Source organism: Podarcis pityusensis (genome assembly GCF_964106645.2).
Source record: "Podarcis pityusensis genome assembly, chromosome: W".
Classification (NCBI taxonomy): domain Eukaryota; kingdom Metazoa; phylum Chordata; class Lepidosauria; order Squamata; family Lacertidae; genus Podarcis; species Podarcis pityusensis.
The window spans coordinates 24,765,608-24,782,105 of record NC_138045.1 but is presented as its reverse complement, the minus strand read 5'-3'; the positions used below and the strand labels follow the sequence as shown (position 1 = coordinate 24,782,105).

The following is a 16,498-nucleotide window of genomic DNA, read 5'->3' as shown; positions in this document are numbered from 1 at the left end:
TTATTTTGTCCATTATTTTATCCTTCTTCTCATTTTGAGTTCTTTTCTTTATCACATTCTGTTGTATTAAGAACCCTCTCATAACCGCTTTACTTGCGTACTTTGCTGATATTTTGGCCAAGAGAATGAAAAAAGTATTGATGGAAGAGATCCATAAAGATCAAGCAGGCTTTCTTCCGGGGAGACATTTGTCTGACAATTTGAGGAACATAATTGATATTTTGGGAAAATTAGAAGTAAATATAAACACTAAAGCAGTTTTGATATTTGTGGACGTGGAGAAAGCCTTTGATAATATCTCTTGGAGTTTTATGAAGAAGAACTTACACGGGATGGGGGTAGGCCAAGGTTTTGAAAATGGTATAGGTGCAATATACTCTGAAAAAAGGCCAAATTAATTGTAAATAATGTGGTCACGGAAGAATTTAAGATAGAAAAAGGGACACGACAGGGGTGCCCAAATTCCCCATTGCTTTTTATATCGGTCCTGGAGGTTCTGCTAAACATGATTAGAAAGGAACTGTTGGTTAAAGGTATACAGGTCGGAGCTAAACAGTATAAACTGAGAGCATTTGCAGATGACTTAGTATTGACGTTACAGGAGCTAGAATCTAGCACTAAAAGAGTTTTAGAATTAATTCAAGAATTTGGTCAGGTGGCAGGCTTTAAATTGAACAAGCTAAAAACTAAGGTTTTAGAGAAAAATTTAACACCGATTGAAAGAGAAAGGTTTCAGAATGAGACAGGATTGACTGTGGTAAAGAAAATGAAATACTTGGGGATTAATATGACAGCCAAAAATGGGAACTTATTTAAAGATAATTATGAAAAATGTTGGACTGAAGTGAAAAAAGATTTAGAAATCTGGTCAAATTTGAAACTTTCACTGCTGGGCCGTATTGCTGTGATAAAGATGAATGTATTGCCTAGAATGTTGTTTTTGTTTCAGACACTACAAATTGTGGACAAGATGGACTGTTTCAAGAAGTGGCAGAGAGATATTTCTAGATTTGTCTGGCAGGGCAAGAAGCCCAGAATAAAATTTAAGATATTAACTGATGCTAAGGAAAGAGGTGGATTTGCCCTGCCTGACTTTAAATTTTACTATGAATCAGCAGCTTTTTGCTGGTTGAAAGAATGGCTACTTCTTGAAAACACGGACATTTTGGATTTAGAAGGCTTTAACAATGTATTTGGATGGCATGCATACTTATGGTATGATAAGGTCAAAGCACACAAAGCATTCAAAAACCACATTGTCAGGAAAGCATTGTTTAATGTTTGGATAAGATATAAAGATTTATTGGAAAATAAAACCCCAAGGTGGCTGTCACCAATGGAAGCAAAAGCTCTGAAAAGGCTCAATATGGAGGCCAAATGGCCGACATATTGGGAAATTTTGGAACAAGACAGAGATAGACTGAAATTGCAGAGTTTTGAGAAATTAAAAAACAAAGTGCGAGATTGGCTCCACTATTATCAGATAATGGAGGCATATAATTTGGATGAGAAAATAGGCTTCCAGGTGGAAAAGTCAAAATTAGAAACAGAACTGCTAGAACCCAAAACTAAGAATTTGTCAAGATTGTATAACTTGCTGTTGAAATGGAATACTCAGGATGAAACGGTGAAATCTGCTATGATTAAATGGGCACAAGATGTTGGACACAATATTATGTTTGCTGACTGGGAACAGTTATGGACCACAGGTATGAAGTTTACGGCATGTAATGCCTTAAGAGAGAATATTATGAAAATGATATACAGGTGGTACATGACCCCAGTCAAGCTTGCAAAAATCTATCATTTGCCCGATAATAAATGTTGAAAATGTAAAGAAACTGAAGGTACATTCTTTCACCTTTGGTGGACGTGCCCAAAGATCAAGGCTTTCTGGGAAATGATATATAATGAATTGAAAAAGGTATTTAAATATACCTTTCCGAAGAAACCAGAGACCTTTCTTTTGGGCATTGTCGGCCAATTGGTGCCAAAGAAGGATAGAACTTTTTTTATGTATGCAACAACAGCAGCAAGAATACTCATCGCAAAGTATTGGAAGACACAAGATCTACCCACTCTGGAAGAATGGCAGATGAAGGTGATTGACTACATGGAACTGGCGGAAATGACTGGCAGAATCCGAGACCAGAGAGAAGAGATGGTGAAAGAAGACTGGAAGAAATTTAAAGACTATTTACAGAAATATTGTAAAATTAAGGAATCTTAGAAGGATGTTGGATAGAAACTAAGGGTTTTTTTTAGCTGTAATGCTTTAAGAGATATGAAAAAAGGTTTGCAACTGGGTAATTTTAATGGTAAGGATTTGCTGAATCAACAAATTGAACTGGAATACAAAAAAGGGAGGTATGAGGAGGTCGGGGGAAATAAGTATAAGGAAGATAGGTTATGGAAATTTAATGTCCTTTTAATTGTTTTATCTGGTATGTTTTCTTTTATTTTTTACTTCTTTGGTTATATTTTTTTTAAAAAAAACTTTAATTTTTTTTTCTTTTTGTATTCTGTATTTTTTGTACTTTTTTGAAACTTTAATAAATATCATTTAAAAAAAAAAAAACATGCCCAGCTCCCTTAGCCGTTCCTCATAAGGCATCGTTTCCAGGCCTTTGACCATTTTGGTTGCCCTCCTCTGGACACGTTCCAGTTTGTCAGTGTCCTTCTTGAATTGTGGTGCCCAGAACTGGACACAGTACTCCAGGTGAGGTCTGACCAGAGCAGAATACAGTGGCACTATTACTTCCCTTGATCTAGATGCTATACTCCTATTGATGCAGCCCAGAATTGCATTGGCTTTTTTAGCTGCTGCGTCACACTGTTGGCTCATGTCAAGTTTGTGGTCAACCAAGACTCCTAGATCCTTTTCACATGTACTGCTCTCAAGCCAGGTGTCACCCATCTTGTATTTGTGCCTTTCATTTTTTTTGCCCAAGTGCAATACTTTACATTTCTCCCTGTTAAAATTCATCTTGTTTGTTTTGGCCCAGTTCTTTAATCTGTCAAGGTCGTTTTCAAGTGTGATCCTGTCCTCTGGGGTGTTAGCCACCCCTCCCAGTTTGGTGTCATCTACAAATTTGATCAGGATGCCCTTGAGTCCATCATCCAAGTCGTTGATAAAGATGTTGAATAAGACAGAACCCTGTGGCACCCCACTAGTCACTCTTCTCCAGGCTGAAGAGAAACCATTGATGAGCACCCTTTGGGTTCGGTCAGTCAGCCAGTTACAAATCCACTGAGTGGTAGCATAGTTAAGCCCGCATTTTACCAGCTTCTTTACAAGAATATCATGGGGCACCTTGTCAAATGCCTTGCTGAAATCAAGGTAGGCTACATCCACTGTGTTCCCTTCATCTACCAGGCTTGTAATTCTGTCAAAAAACGAGATCAGGTTAGTCTGACATGACTTCTTTTTCAGAAATCCATGCTGACTATTGGTGATCACAGCATTCCTTTCTAGGTGCTCACAGACTGTTTGCTTAATGATCTGCTCCAGAATCTTCCCTGGTATTGATGTCAGACTGACTGGGCGGTAATTATTTGGGTCCTCTCTTTTCCCCTTTTTGAAAATAGGGACAACATTTGCCCTCCTCCATTCTGCCGGGACTTCGCCTGTTCTCCAGGAATTCTCAAAGATGACTGCCAGTGGTTCTGAGATCACATCTGCCAGTTCTTTTAATACTCTTGGATGCAGTTCATCTGGCCCTGGAGACTTGAATTCATCTAAACTAGCCAAGTATTCTTGTACTATCTCCTTAGTTATTCTGGGCTGTGTTTCCTCTGCTGAATCATTTGCTCCAAATTCTTCAGGTTGGGCAATGTTTTCTTTATCAGAGAAGACTGAGGCAAAGAAGGCATTGAGGAGTTCAGCCCTTTCTGTGTCCCCTGTTTGCATTTCACCATCTTCTCCTCTGAGTGACCCCACTGTTTCTTTGTTCTTCCTTTTTGCTACGAACATACCCATAAAAGCCTTTTTTGTTGCTTTTAACCTCTCTAGCAAGCCTGAGTTCATTCTGTGCTTTAGCTTTTCTGACTTTGTGTCTACACGTGCTGGCTATTTGTTTGAATTCCTCTTTGGTGGTTTCCCCCCTTTTCCATTTTTTGTACACATCCTTTTTTAATCTCAACTCAGTTAAAAGTTCTTTAGATAGCCACCCTGGCTTCTTTAGGCACCTTCCATGTTTCCGTCTCATTGGTATTGCCTGAAGTTGTGCTTTTACTATCTCCCTCTTAACAAACTCCCAGCCATCATGAACTCCCTTTCTTTTTAGTATTACTGTCCATGGGATCTCACCCAGCACTTCCCTAAGTTTTATGAAGTCGGCTTTCTTAAAGTCAAGAAATTGAGTCCTAGTATGCTTGGCTGCTCCTTTCCGCTGTATAGTAAACTTCAGAAGAGCATGATCACTCGCGTCTAATGATCCTTCCACTTCTACCCCACTAACCAGGTCATCAACATTGGTTAGGACCAGATCTAAAATGGCTGTTTCTCTTGTTGCTTCTCCCACTTTCTGGACAATGAAGTTGTCTGCAAGGCCAGTGAGGAATCTGTTTGACCTTATGCTCTTGGCTGAGTTTGACATCCAACAAATATCCGGGTAATTGAAGTCCCCCATTACTACGATCTCCCTTCCTTTTGCATGCTTGGCCATCTGTTCCAGGAAGGCAACATCTATGTCCTCCGTTTGGCTTGGGGATCTATAGTAAACTCCCACAATGAGGTCACTGTTATTCTTCTCTCCCTTAATTTTGACCCAAATGCTCTCACTTTGGCTTTGAGGTTCTAAATCTTGGATCTCTTCACAGGTATACACATCCCTGACATATAACGCCACTCCTCCTCCTTTCTTGTCTGGTCTGTTTCTCTGAAATAGATTGTATCCCTCCATTATTACATTCCAATCGTGGGACTTATCCCACCAGGTTTCAGTGATGCCCATTATGTCATATTTAGTTTGCTGTACCAAGAGCTCAAGCTCATCTTGTTTATTTCCCATGCTTTGCGCATTAGTGTACAGACATTGAAGTCCATTAATCATTCCCCCGTATCTCTTATTTAAGGATTTTTTCCTCCCACCACTAGGTCTGCGCGCTGTTTGCTCCATTTGGTCTATGACATTTGGATGATCATCTTCATCAATTGATAGACTCCTACCTTCAGGAGCACTGTCTCCCTCCCCCACATTAGTCAGTTTAAAGCCCTCCTGATGAGGTTTCTGAGATTTTTGGCAAAAACATTCCTCCCAACCGTTGTGAGGTGCAGCCCATCGCTTGCCAGAAGTCCATCTTCAAGAAACTGCAGTCCGTGATCTAAGAATCCAAACCGTTCCTGTTTACACCATTTGCGAAGCCAGCTGTTCACTTCCACTATTTTCCCCTCTCTCCCTGGGCCACGTCGTTCAACTGGGAGGACAGATGAGATGACAATTTGTGCATTTAATTGCTTCAATTTCCTGCCCAGAGCCTCGTAGTCTCTTTTGATCTTCTGGAGGCTATTGCTTGCAGTGTCATTGGTTCCCACATGAACCAAGAGGAAGGGGTATTTGTCAGTGGGCTTTATGATTCCTTGCAGTCGTTCAGTTACATCTTGGATCTTAGCCCCGGGGAGACAGCACACTTCCCGAGACATCTTGTCAGGCCCACAGATCACTGCTTCTGTTCCCCTCAGTAGGGAATCCCCTATCACCACTACACGCCTCCTCTTAGGTTTGGTCGGGGTTCTTCTGTGAGCTGTCCGTTCCAAGGTCATATATCTGGCTCCTGTGTTGGTGAACTAGCCTCCTTCTCAGGGGAGTCCCCTGTCTCCTCCTTGGTGGAGACGGTGTGCTCTGTTGCTTCCAAGAAGAGCTCCAGCTCTCTAATTCTTTGGAGCGTAGCTACACGTTCCTCCAGTTGCTGGACTTTGTCTTCTAAGAGGGCAATCAACATGCAATTGCTGCAGGTAAAGCTGCCTGCAACCTTTGGCAAGATGGCAAACATTGCGCAGGAACCGCAGGCGACTGCAGCTGTTCCCTCCCCCTCCATCTTGAGAACGTTTCGTTGGGGGTGGCTACAGCGATCCTCCATCATAAAAAGCGTGAAGACAGGACAAATAACTCCCCCCCCAAAAAAAACTAGGTCTCCCCCAACAAACGTTTGAGACTAGCTCCCCTAAATCTAAAAGATGGATCAAACTGCGCGCGCCGCTAGAAAACCCTTTTTGCTCCTTCTTCAGCTGCTGCCTGCAAGCTCTGATAAGCTCCTCCCACAGCTAATCACCTGCCTCAACAGAAACCCTGCCCCCTCTGACCTTTGCACAGGGAGAGCAGCTAATCAGCCACAAAGAAACACACACACAAGAAAACCCTTTTTGCTCCTTCTTCAGCTGCTGCCCTGCAAGCTCTGACTGCTGTGGTGATATAACTAAATAGTTCGACTGATGATTTCACAGTACAGTAGCTGAAGGAGTCATTCCCAACAGCATAGTTTTGGGGTCCAATGCAAATTTAGGGTATTTTTTTACATTTTTTTCATTTCGAAATGAACTTTCCTCCAAAACTTTTTGGTCTTTTCACAGGTCCACCATAAATGGAAGAAGATTCCTCAAGGTCTATCACATTTCCAGCAATGTCCATTCATTGCATTATTCATCTTCTGTATATTTTTCAAAGTTATATACCATTGAAAGAACATTTTTGTACAGTCTTACCTCATGTTACGGCCGCTTCAGGTTACGTGTTTTTGGGTTGCGGACCGCGGGAATCCTGGAAGTACCGGAACGGGTTACTTCCGGGTTTCGCCGCTTTCACATGCGCAGAAGCACCAAATTGCGCCGGTGCCTGTGCAGACGTGGCGCTTCAGGATGCGAATGCTGTGGGTTGCAGATGTGCCTCGGTCACGGGTTATGTCTGCAACCCGAGGTTCCACTGTACCAATTTTGTTTTAGGGCTTAACTTGCAGTAAATTTTATTCCTTTATTCATAATTGTTCTCATTGTTCCACTGTGAACTGCGTGGTTGCTGAACAACTCCAGGCACGCCTGGAGGATGCGGACCATTTGGATCCCTTCCAATCAGGATTCAGGCCTCATCATGGGACTGAAACTGCCTTGGTCGCGCTGGTTGATGATCTCCGGCGAGCTAGGGACAAAGGTGAGAGTTGTTTCCTGGTTCTGCTGGATCTCTCAGCGGCCTTTGATACAATCGACCATAACATCCTTCTGGACCGTCTAGAGGGGCTGGGAGCTGGGGGCACTGTTATACAGTGGTTTCGCTCCTTCCCCGTGGGCCGTGTTCAGAAAGTGGGGGGGGGGTGAGTGTTCAGACCCCTGGGCCCTCACTTGTGGGGTGCCTCAGGGTTCCGTCCTCTCCCCCATGCTTTTTAACATCTATATGAAGCCGCTGGGAGAGATCATCAGGGGGTTTGGACTGGGTGTCCATCAATATGCAGATGATACCCAGCTCTACCTCTCTTTCAAATCAGAACCAGTGAAGGCGGTGAAGGTCCTGTGTGAGTGCCTGGAGGCGGTTGGAGGATGGATGGCGGCTAATGGATTGAAGTTGAATCCTGACAAGACAGAAGTATTGTTTTTGGGGGACAGGGGGCGGGCTGGTGTGGAGGACTCCCTGGTCCTGAATAGGGTAACTATGCCCCTGAAGGACCAGATGCGCAGCCTGGGAGTCATTTTGGACTCACAGCTGTCCATGGAGGCGCAGGTCAATTCTGTATCCAGGGCAGCTGTCTACCAACTCCACCTGGTACGCAGGCTGAGACCCTACCTGCCCGCGGACTGTCTCGCCAGAGTGGTGCATGCTCTAGTTATCTCCAGCTTGGACTACTGCAATGCGCTCTACGTGGGGCTACCTTTGAAGGTGACTCGGAAACTACAACTAATCCAGAATGCGGCAGCTAGACTGGTGACTGGGGGCGGCCGCCGAGACCACATAACACCGGTCTTGAAAGACCTACATTGGCTCCCAGTATGTTTCCGAGCACAATTCAAAGTGCTGGTGTTGACCTTTAAAGCCCTAAATGGCCTCGGCCTAGTATACCTGAAGGAGCGTCTCCACCCCCATCGTTCTGCCCGGATGCTGAGGTCCAGCGCCGAGGGCCTTCTGGCTGTTCCCTCATTGCGAGAAGCCAAGCTACAGGGAACCAGGCAGAGGGCCTTCTCGGTAGTGGCGCCCGCCCTGTGGAACGCCCTCCCATCAGATGTCAAAGCGATAAATAACTACCTGACATTTAGAAAACATCTTAAGGCAGCCCTGTTCAGGGAAGTTTTTAATCTGTGATATTTTACTGTATTTTTGGTTTCTATGGAAGCCGCCCAGAGTGGCTGGGGAAACCCAGCCAGATGGGCGGGGTACAAATAATAAATTATTATTATTATTATTATTATTATTATTATTATTATTATTAAAAATTTTGCATCCATTTTGTCATATAAGGTTTTGCTTGTTCGGGCTTGGTGTCATATTTGAGTCATAGTTTATAAATTTTACCCAAAAGGTAGAACTCTGTTATGATGGACTCAGATTCTGTCTTTTCACTGATTTAAATGTTTGCCATACAGTCTTTCTTGAATCTGGATATTAGTTTCACTGAAGGGGTGCTGCGCAGAGAGGAAAAACTGTGCAGCGCCTCTCCAGCGAAGCAAAGCCTGGAGAGCAAGAGGGATTGGTGTGCACCGACCCCTCTCGTTCTCCAGGCTTCAGGCGGCTATCCGCAAGCCTTCGGAGCACAGCGGGAACTTGTGCTGCGCTCCAAAGGCTTCAGGCGGCTATCCCTGAAGCCTGGAAATCGAGACCCCTCTCGCTCTCCAGGCTTCAGCGAAAGCAACGCGTAGCCTCAGGAGCGCGGAGGGAGCGCTCCCTCTGCGCTTCGGAGGCTTCGTGTTGCTATCGCTGAAGCCAAGGAGCCTGCATTCACTCCATAGGACACACACACATTTCCCCTTAATTTTGGAGGGTAAAAAGTGTGTCCTATAGAGCGAAAAATACGGTAGACATATATTCACTTATCGGCTCTAATAATAATATTGCAGTGGTGACATTAACAGTGCAGGTAAGGGCATTTTTGTGATTTTTGTAGTGCAACTCATGATTTTTGTGGTGCAGGCTGTGCCCCTGGACATGATGTGTGATTTGACAGTGAGTTTGGGGTGGCCCAATGCAAAAAGCATTAGGATCCATGAGGATCCGTGCATCAAAACCACGTTTTTGGGCCATGGTATGACCAGGAAGCCGTGGATCCGAGTTTTTTGTGGTGCGGGCTGTGACCCTGGCCATGATGTGTGATTTGACAGTGAGTTTGGGTTGGCCCACTGGAAAATGTGTGAGGATCCATGAGGATCCATGCTTCGAAACCACGTTTTTGGGCCACGGTATGGCCAGGAACCCGTGGATCCGAGTTTTTTGCGGTGCAAGCTGTGCCCCATGGCATGAATTGTGATTTAACAGTGATTTAGGGGTGGTCCAGTGCAAAAAGCGTGAGGATCCATGAGGATCCGTGCTTCAAAAGCACATTTTTTGGCCATGGTATGACCAGGAAGCCATGGATCCTAGTTTTTTGTGGTGCAAGCTGTGCCCCATGGCATGAAGTGTGATTTGACAGTGACTTTGGGTTGGCCCAATGCAAAAAGCGTGAGGATCCATGAGGATCCGTGCTTCAAAACCACGTTTTTTGGCCATGGAGTGGCCAGGAAGCCGTGGATCTGAGTTTTTTGTGGTGCAGGCTGTGCTCCTGGCTATGATGTGTGATTTGACAGTGAGTTTGGGGGGGCCCAATGCAAAAAGTGTGAGGATCCATGAGGATCCGTGATTCGGAACCACGTTTTTGGGCCACGGTATGGCCAGGAAGCCGTGGATCCGTGATTTTTGTGGTGAATGCTGTGCCCCTGGCCATGATGTTTGATCTGATGGTGTCTTTGGGCTGGTCTTGTGCAAAAATCATGAGGATCCATGAGGATCCGTGTTTTTTAACCATGTTTTTGCACCCCTGCGCCCCCCCCCCGAAACAGTGGATGTGTGATTTTTTTGATGCTGCCTACAGAGTAAGACATGGTCTACAGTATCATGGTGGTTTTATTTAATTTGAATGAAAAAATCATATGAATTCACGAGGATCCGTCTAGATCCGCCTTTTCCCTTTTCCCTAATAAATCATTTATGCATGCAGCATTAGAAATGAGCCACAGTGTTGTATAAACCTTGGTCTTTATTAGGGCTACATCAACAGAAAGAGGGGTTTGCCACTAGAAAACAAGTAGATGTGGAACAGACTTCCATCGGTGAGTGGTTGGCTTTGGTTTTTTACAAGGCAAATTGCAAAAAGAAGCTGCAGGTTGTATTATCATAGATGACTATGAATAGCCTAGTCTTGAATAAATGAGTTCACTAGACATTAGTCTTTTCTCAAAGCAGCAACAGAACTAGAACAGAAATGAGATATCTGCACAAAGCAATGTGGCAACAGCAAACATATCCTCCAAGCTGTTCTTCAAACTTCTATAGACCTCAAAAAATGTGAGCTGCAAAAACCTTAAAGCAAAATGAAGCTGAAACAGTACAACTGGACTATAAGGAGGCCAACTGGAAAAAAGTGAAATTGCTAACTGTCATATTTAAGTCATATATACTTTGTGTGTTCTTTGGAGTTCACTCATGTTTATGAAAGCCACATTAGACTGTGTTCAGGAACACCCATGTCTTCACATATAAAGTGGATGATACTCCTTTGGAGTGAGTTTCCTCCTTCAAATTGGGCAAAAGTTAGCATGCCTAAGAAAATTGCTGAGGCACTGACTACAGAAGATGTGGCCACATGTTGTTGACACTATAAGCCGTCCGCTTTGCACAATCTCTGCAAAGCTGTCTATGCAAATTCCACAACTCAAAGTGCCTGAGGATCTTGCAAATTCCCTCCTTCCCACTTCTCTGGGGAGCTTTCTAGTGGCAAGAGCACCACTCTGTGTGTGTCTGCTATCATCACCACCACCACCACCACTAAATATGAGGCTGTCAGACAATGGTTGACGTCTGAACTCTCTATTGGGCTGCTGCCCACTCTCTCCAATAAGCACAACAGAATCGTCCTGTGTAAGATCAACAACTATAGATTCTGAAGTTTCGCAAGTGAGGTCAACTACTTCCACATCAATACTTCTATCATTAAGGCTGCGTGGTTCTACTTGTGCAGCTGCAACAGCTATTTTCCTTTGATTACAGGTTTGCACAGAGCGAGTCTTGCATCCACAATACTTTCTCTGAACCGCCTGGTGCTCAGGTCCTTTGCTACCACCGAAAGGAGTAGTTTGTTCCATAAAACTCAGCCCTGCAACAGGAGGGGAGCCAGTAAGGGCAGTTTGTAATAAAGGTAAGGCCAGGGAGGAAGTGGATGGCAGGGAGGAGGAGGAGGAGGGGATACAGGGTTCAGAAGCAGTTCCCACCATCATCTTGTCCAGAGTATGAGGAGGTCTTGCGGAGGTGTTGCGACTACCCCTCTTGCTGTTGCTGTGCTGGGTTGCATTACATTCTGTACTTGTTGAACTCATGATGCACAGGGATGGGAGAGGCATAGGCTGCAGAGTACTTGCTTTCCCCCTTATCTCCGTGTGCTGCTCCCTGCTTAGTCGCCAAGCAATTCTGTAATGTGATAATGATGATCATGAATGCTCTCTCTAAAGCAACTTGATGCAACTGGTGACGCTTTGGAGCACCGTGACTTTCTTAGAGTTGTCTCTTTTATAGCAGGTACTCCAAAGCTGGAGCAAGTTCAACATCTTGAGGAGTTAGGGCAGGCTTCCTCAGCCTCAGCCCTCCAGATGTTTTTGGCCTACAACTCCCATGATCCCTAGCTAGCAAGACCAGTGGTCAGGGATGATGGGAATTGTAGTCTCAAAACATCTGAAGGGCCGAGTTTGAGGAAGCCTGAGTTAGGGTGTCTTTAGTGTTACTCTACAGAACTGCATTAAAGTGGGAAGAAACAGGATTAGGCTAAGAAGCAGGCACACAACTATTAATTTTCTATCTTTCAGCCAAGAGATTAGCTAAAACAATTAGGATTATTACGAGGTGGAGTATCTTTCCCTACCTTGACAGTCCTCTTTATACAAGAGTCTGATAAGGAGAAGGGAAGAATTCATGGAAGACTGATGAATGCCTCTTATTCAAGAAGAACCAGGGCACATAGCCAAGCTGAGGATGATGGGAAATATTAAATGAAATTCATTGGAGTTGCCTCTACTAGAGCGCACCTCCTATGGCTGCTCTTGCAAGAGGTATTTTTCAGGTTTGACACATTCAATGTGTACACCCAACAGGGTGGATAAAAATCAATGATTTTTTTAATTAAAAAAAAAATCTTTTTTAAAATTTAAATCAATTTTTTTTATTTAAATTGGATTTTTAAAATAAAATGCTTTTGGAGGAAATATCTTTCTAAAGATAGTTTTCTATTTAAGTTACGGGATGCGGGTGGCGCTGTGGGTTAAACCACAGAGCCTAGGACTTGCCAATCAGAAGGTTGGCGGTTCAAATCCCCGCAACGGCGTGAGCTCCCATTGCTTGGTCCCTGCTCCTGCCAACCTAGCAGTTCGAAAGCACGTCAAAGTGCAAGTAGATAAATAGGTACCGCTCCAGTGGGAAGGTAAACAGTGTTTCCGTGCACTGCTCTGGTTTGTCAGAAGCGGCTTAGTCATGCTGACCACATGACCCGGAAGCTGTACGGCCAGTAAAGCGAGATGAGCGTCACAACCCCAGAGTCGGTCACGACTGGACCTAATGGTCAGGGGTCCCTTTACCTTTACCTATAGTCCAAAGGCTATTCATCAGGAAATAAGTATTTGTTTTAAGTTTTTCATGTGTGCTAAAACTCAGTCTAATTTTGGGGGGTTTTTTTACAAAGAAAAACGTTTAACCACATCAGTTAACAAACATGGATACATATGCTATAATTTTATTGTTTTAGTTAAATAAACTATTTAAATTGTTATTAAGGAAATGATTATTTTTCTCCTTCCAATAATGTAAAGCAGAAAAGTTGTCCAAATATAAACAGTTAACTTATTAAACCTCACAATAATTTAATCATTATCTGTCAGTGTATTTCTAAGAGTAGAACCAAATCAGTAATTTTTTTATTTTTAAAAAAATAATATTTATTGATTTTCCAACCATTTGAACCATTCCTTCCCAAAAAGCATTTACCCGTGGCAGTAGTGAAAGTATGGTTTGTCAGTATCTTCAGCTCACAGGCAGAGGTACCTGGCCTCCCCCGGGGCAATTGAGTGAGATACTGTGTGTTTACCGTCCGTCTGCGACCTCCGGCAGGCTAGGTAAACAAACCGGCGATTCTTCTCATTAGTCGTGAGAAGAACACACCCTCTGCTTCTCGGCGTCTCTCTCCCTCCCTGCATTCTCCCAGGGAGGAGAAATGAGACAGACAGGAGTCCTTTCTACATGTTTTATTCCTGTCACTCAACAGTACATAGAAATGTGACTGTTCCCTTCAGACTCCATCAGAAGAGTCACAACCTCCTCCCCTGTACTTCCAGCACAGGTCAGATGACACACTGAGCTAACATCCGGTGCTCAGTACAGAGAATAGGCTCCACCTTTTCTCCAACAGTACATCTGCACTGTTTTGCATTCCAGCCATCTGGAGCTGGCTTTTGCCTTGGTGCTTTTTCCCAACATCCTCCCCCAAAAGCATCAATTGGCAAAACATGATCCAGAGAAGAAAACAAACAGTTGTTATACATATAACAGTCCCCTGTTGTTTCAGTTCCACCCTTGGAACTCCCCACCACTGGTTTCACCAGTGTACCTCTCTGGTTGTCTGGCTTCCAAGGAATGAGTGCTTCTGCATTACCTTGGCTAGCTACTCTCTGTTGTGTCTTTGTCTCTGACTTAGACACTGCTTCAACCTGCTTTGAGTTGTTAACAATAGCAACACATGCAACAGCTAAGTTAGCAAACTCTTTTGAGTACCTCTTTGGTGGTACACCCTTTGTGACTCTCTCGGACCTGCGTATGAGGTTCTGATCCTCTGTGCTCACTGGTTCAACCTTTGGACTCTGTTGAGAACCAGTAGCAAACAGTGGTTCTTCCTTCATCTGTGAAGGTCTATCCATTGTGTGAGATTTCCTCTCAATGACTGTTACAACTGAACTCTCTGAGCTATCACTGTCATCGTCAGTACCACTGTAATCTGTGATATCAGAAAAATCATCATCATCATCTGAATCGTTTCCTGTGGGAAATGTCTGTACTATCCGCTCTTGCTTTGGAGCACTCTCTAGGAACTTTGTGAGAATCACCTGACCAGATTCAGACAAAATTACTCTGTAGAGACCTTTTTCATAACCCACAAAAATGCCTCTGGCATTCTTAACTCCACCTGGAGCTTCTGTTCTCACATGAGACCCGAAAACCTTAAAATAGGCAACAGAAGGTTTTCTATTGAACAGCTTCTCAAAAGGAGAACATCCCAACTCTGTTGAGACCTTTCTCAACCACACATGAAGATAGGACGCTAGCGATTCGGCCCAATATTCATGTGGCAAATGTGAACTCAGCAATTGCGCATTCATCCCCTTTTGCAATTCTTTGTTCAACTCTTACACAGACCCCCCTGTTCCACGCTTCTGGCGAGACAGCAACTTTGTGGTCTATCCCTTTTCCATCCAGGAACTTCTGAAACTTCTGTAACAGAAAAACTTGCTTGTGATCTGTGAAAAGACAATCAATGTTAGCATCATGCATATTTTTAACCTTGTCACAAAACTCCTGAAACTTTTCTAAAGTTTCTTGCGGTTTCTCCATCATATAAACCCAAGAATAATTAGTGAAACAATCCACACACAAAAGGTAATATTTTGCACTGCCTCTAGATGGTTCTAGAGGACCAATCACATCAGCATACACCCGCTGAAATGCTCTGTCGACCTTCTTCGTCTTGTTCACCTTCCTGGTGCTTACACTGGTCACACCTGCAAGAGAGATTTCGTTAGAAACAGAAGAATTACATTTCATGTAATCACTTTGATCAAAAGTCAACAAATACAGTCCATCTTTCTCTTTGGCAGTAAGAAACAGTTCTCCATCTTTGTAGATCTTGCAGCTTTTAGCATCATAAGTCAGTTTCAGTCCTTTCTTTGCAATCTGCGACACACTCAGCAGATTAAATCTCAGTTCTGGAACCAGGTAAACATCACTTATAGTCAAGTTCAGACTCTCAAGATACACAGTCCCAATTCCAGTCGCTTCCAACTCCTGACCGTTGGGCTGTTTCACAGTGAAGCTTTGCTTCCTCAACATCGAAAATAGTTCTCTGTGCGGGCACAAATGTACCGTTGCGCCCGTGTCATTTTACGAATGCGTTCCCAACATCTGGCGTGGTTCCTTTCGCCATCATAGCCTTTGCAGGTTTCACCTGGCACTTGGAACGGCTTTTGCCTGACGCCTCAGGCTTCGTAGAGCTGCTCTTTGCTCCTCTTGACTGGCGCGGCTTCTTACAGTTTCGCTGTAGATGCCCAGTCTGTCCACAATTGTAGCATCGGACAGCACTCAATGCTACACCATGCTCCCTAGTAGCATCAGCAGTGGGGAGATTTGAACTCCGTTCCTCCCTCCCCCTGTCAGCAACACCCATTGCACCTTGTTCAGGAACACCAACAGTTCCAACAGCCACAGTTCCTTTTCTCTCTCCCCTCTGGGGTCAAAGCTCTCCTCAGCTTACGTTGAGCTCTTAGGAACTTGGCCAGCATCATCTTGGCTCACCCCTTCTGGGGTAGTTATCCATCCAGACCCTGATGAATAACTGTCTCTGGTCAGGGGAGATGAGTTAGGCAAGTCTCCCCCCTTCTTGGCATCCATTTTGAATCCAAGCCTCTCTCTGTCAAACAAACTGTAAAATCCAACAGTTGTTTTTTCCTTTCTCACGCAGCAAACTGCAAGTTGTTTACGGTCTTTTCCACCTGGCAGCTAAACTCTGGCTGCCATGGAAAGTCCCTTCCAAGGGTACTCAAATTTGTAGCCAAAACATTCTCTGTGGCTTTGTTTCGCTTTCCCAGGCTCACAGTCCAGCCCCTTTGCCAGTAACTTTCCAACTTTCCGTTACTTAGCAACAATGCATTTCAATAGGACATCTTATCTTAACCACAAGAATTTGTGGAATGCAGGCCTCTTCTCTCGGAGCTGTATTTTTCCAAGACGCAGCTCCCCGTGAACCAGTGAATTAATCGAACTGCGTTCACACTTTTAGCCCGAAATGCAGCAGCATACCTTGAACTTTGTTGCTCTGGAAAACACCTCTTCTTTCCACCAGCTGTCTGTTGAGCCTCTGGCTATTCTCAGACGCCTCTCTTCCTCCTTGGAGCAGAGGAGGACAATCCACCAGCCTCTCATGCAGATGTCCGATGGATCGAAACCATCCTCTGCTACCATATGTCAGTATCTTCAGCTCACAGGCAGAGGTACCTGGCCTCCCCCGGGGCAATTGAGTG

At 44.2% G+C, this 16,498-nt stretch overlaps 1 protein-coding gene and 1 long non-coding RNA gene across 2 annotated transcripts in view; both read right to left on the bottom strand.

Moving 5' to 3' along the window:
* The window catches only part of LOC308467843, a 277,660-nt gene extending 263,594 nt beyond the window's left edge, over positions 1-14,066 (bottom strand). Inside the window, exon 1 of the long non-coding RNA XR_013981338.1 lies at positions 13,919-14,066. This is a non-coding gene — a long non-coding RNA (uncharacterized lncRNA). The remainder of the gene's footprint in view (positions 1-13,918) is intronic.
* Positions 10,311-11,707, bottom strand: LOC308467707 (E3 ubiquitin-protein ligase RNF4-like). Its single transcript, XM_080989409.1, has one exon. The coding sequence runs from the start codon at positions 11,567-11,569 to the stop codon at positions 10,748-10,750; it is 822 nt and encodes a 273-aa protein (XP_080845535.1). The 5' UTR covers positions 11,570-11,707; the 3' UTR covers positions 10,311-10,747.
* Positions 14,067-16,498: the final 2,432 nt, after the last annotated feature.

What these genes read in the sequence shown, in the direction of transcription:
- LOC308467707 (XM_080989409.1), bottom strand. Translation starts at nt 11,569, where the DNA reads ATGCCTCTCCCATCCCTGTGCATCATGAGTTCAACAAGTACAGAATGT.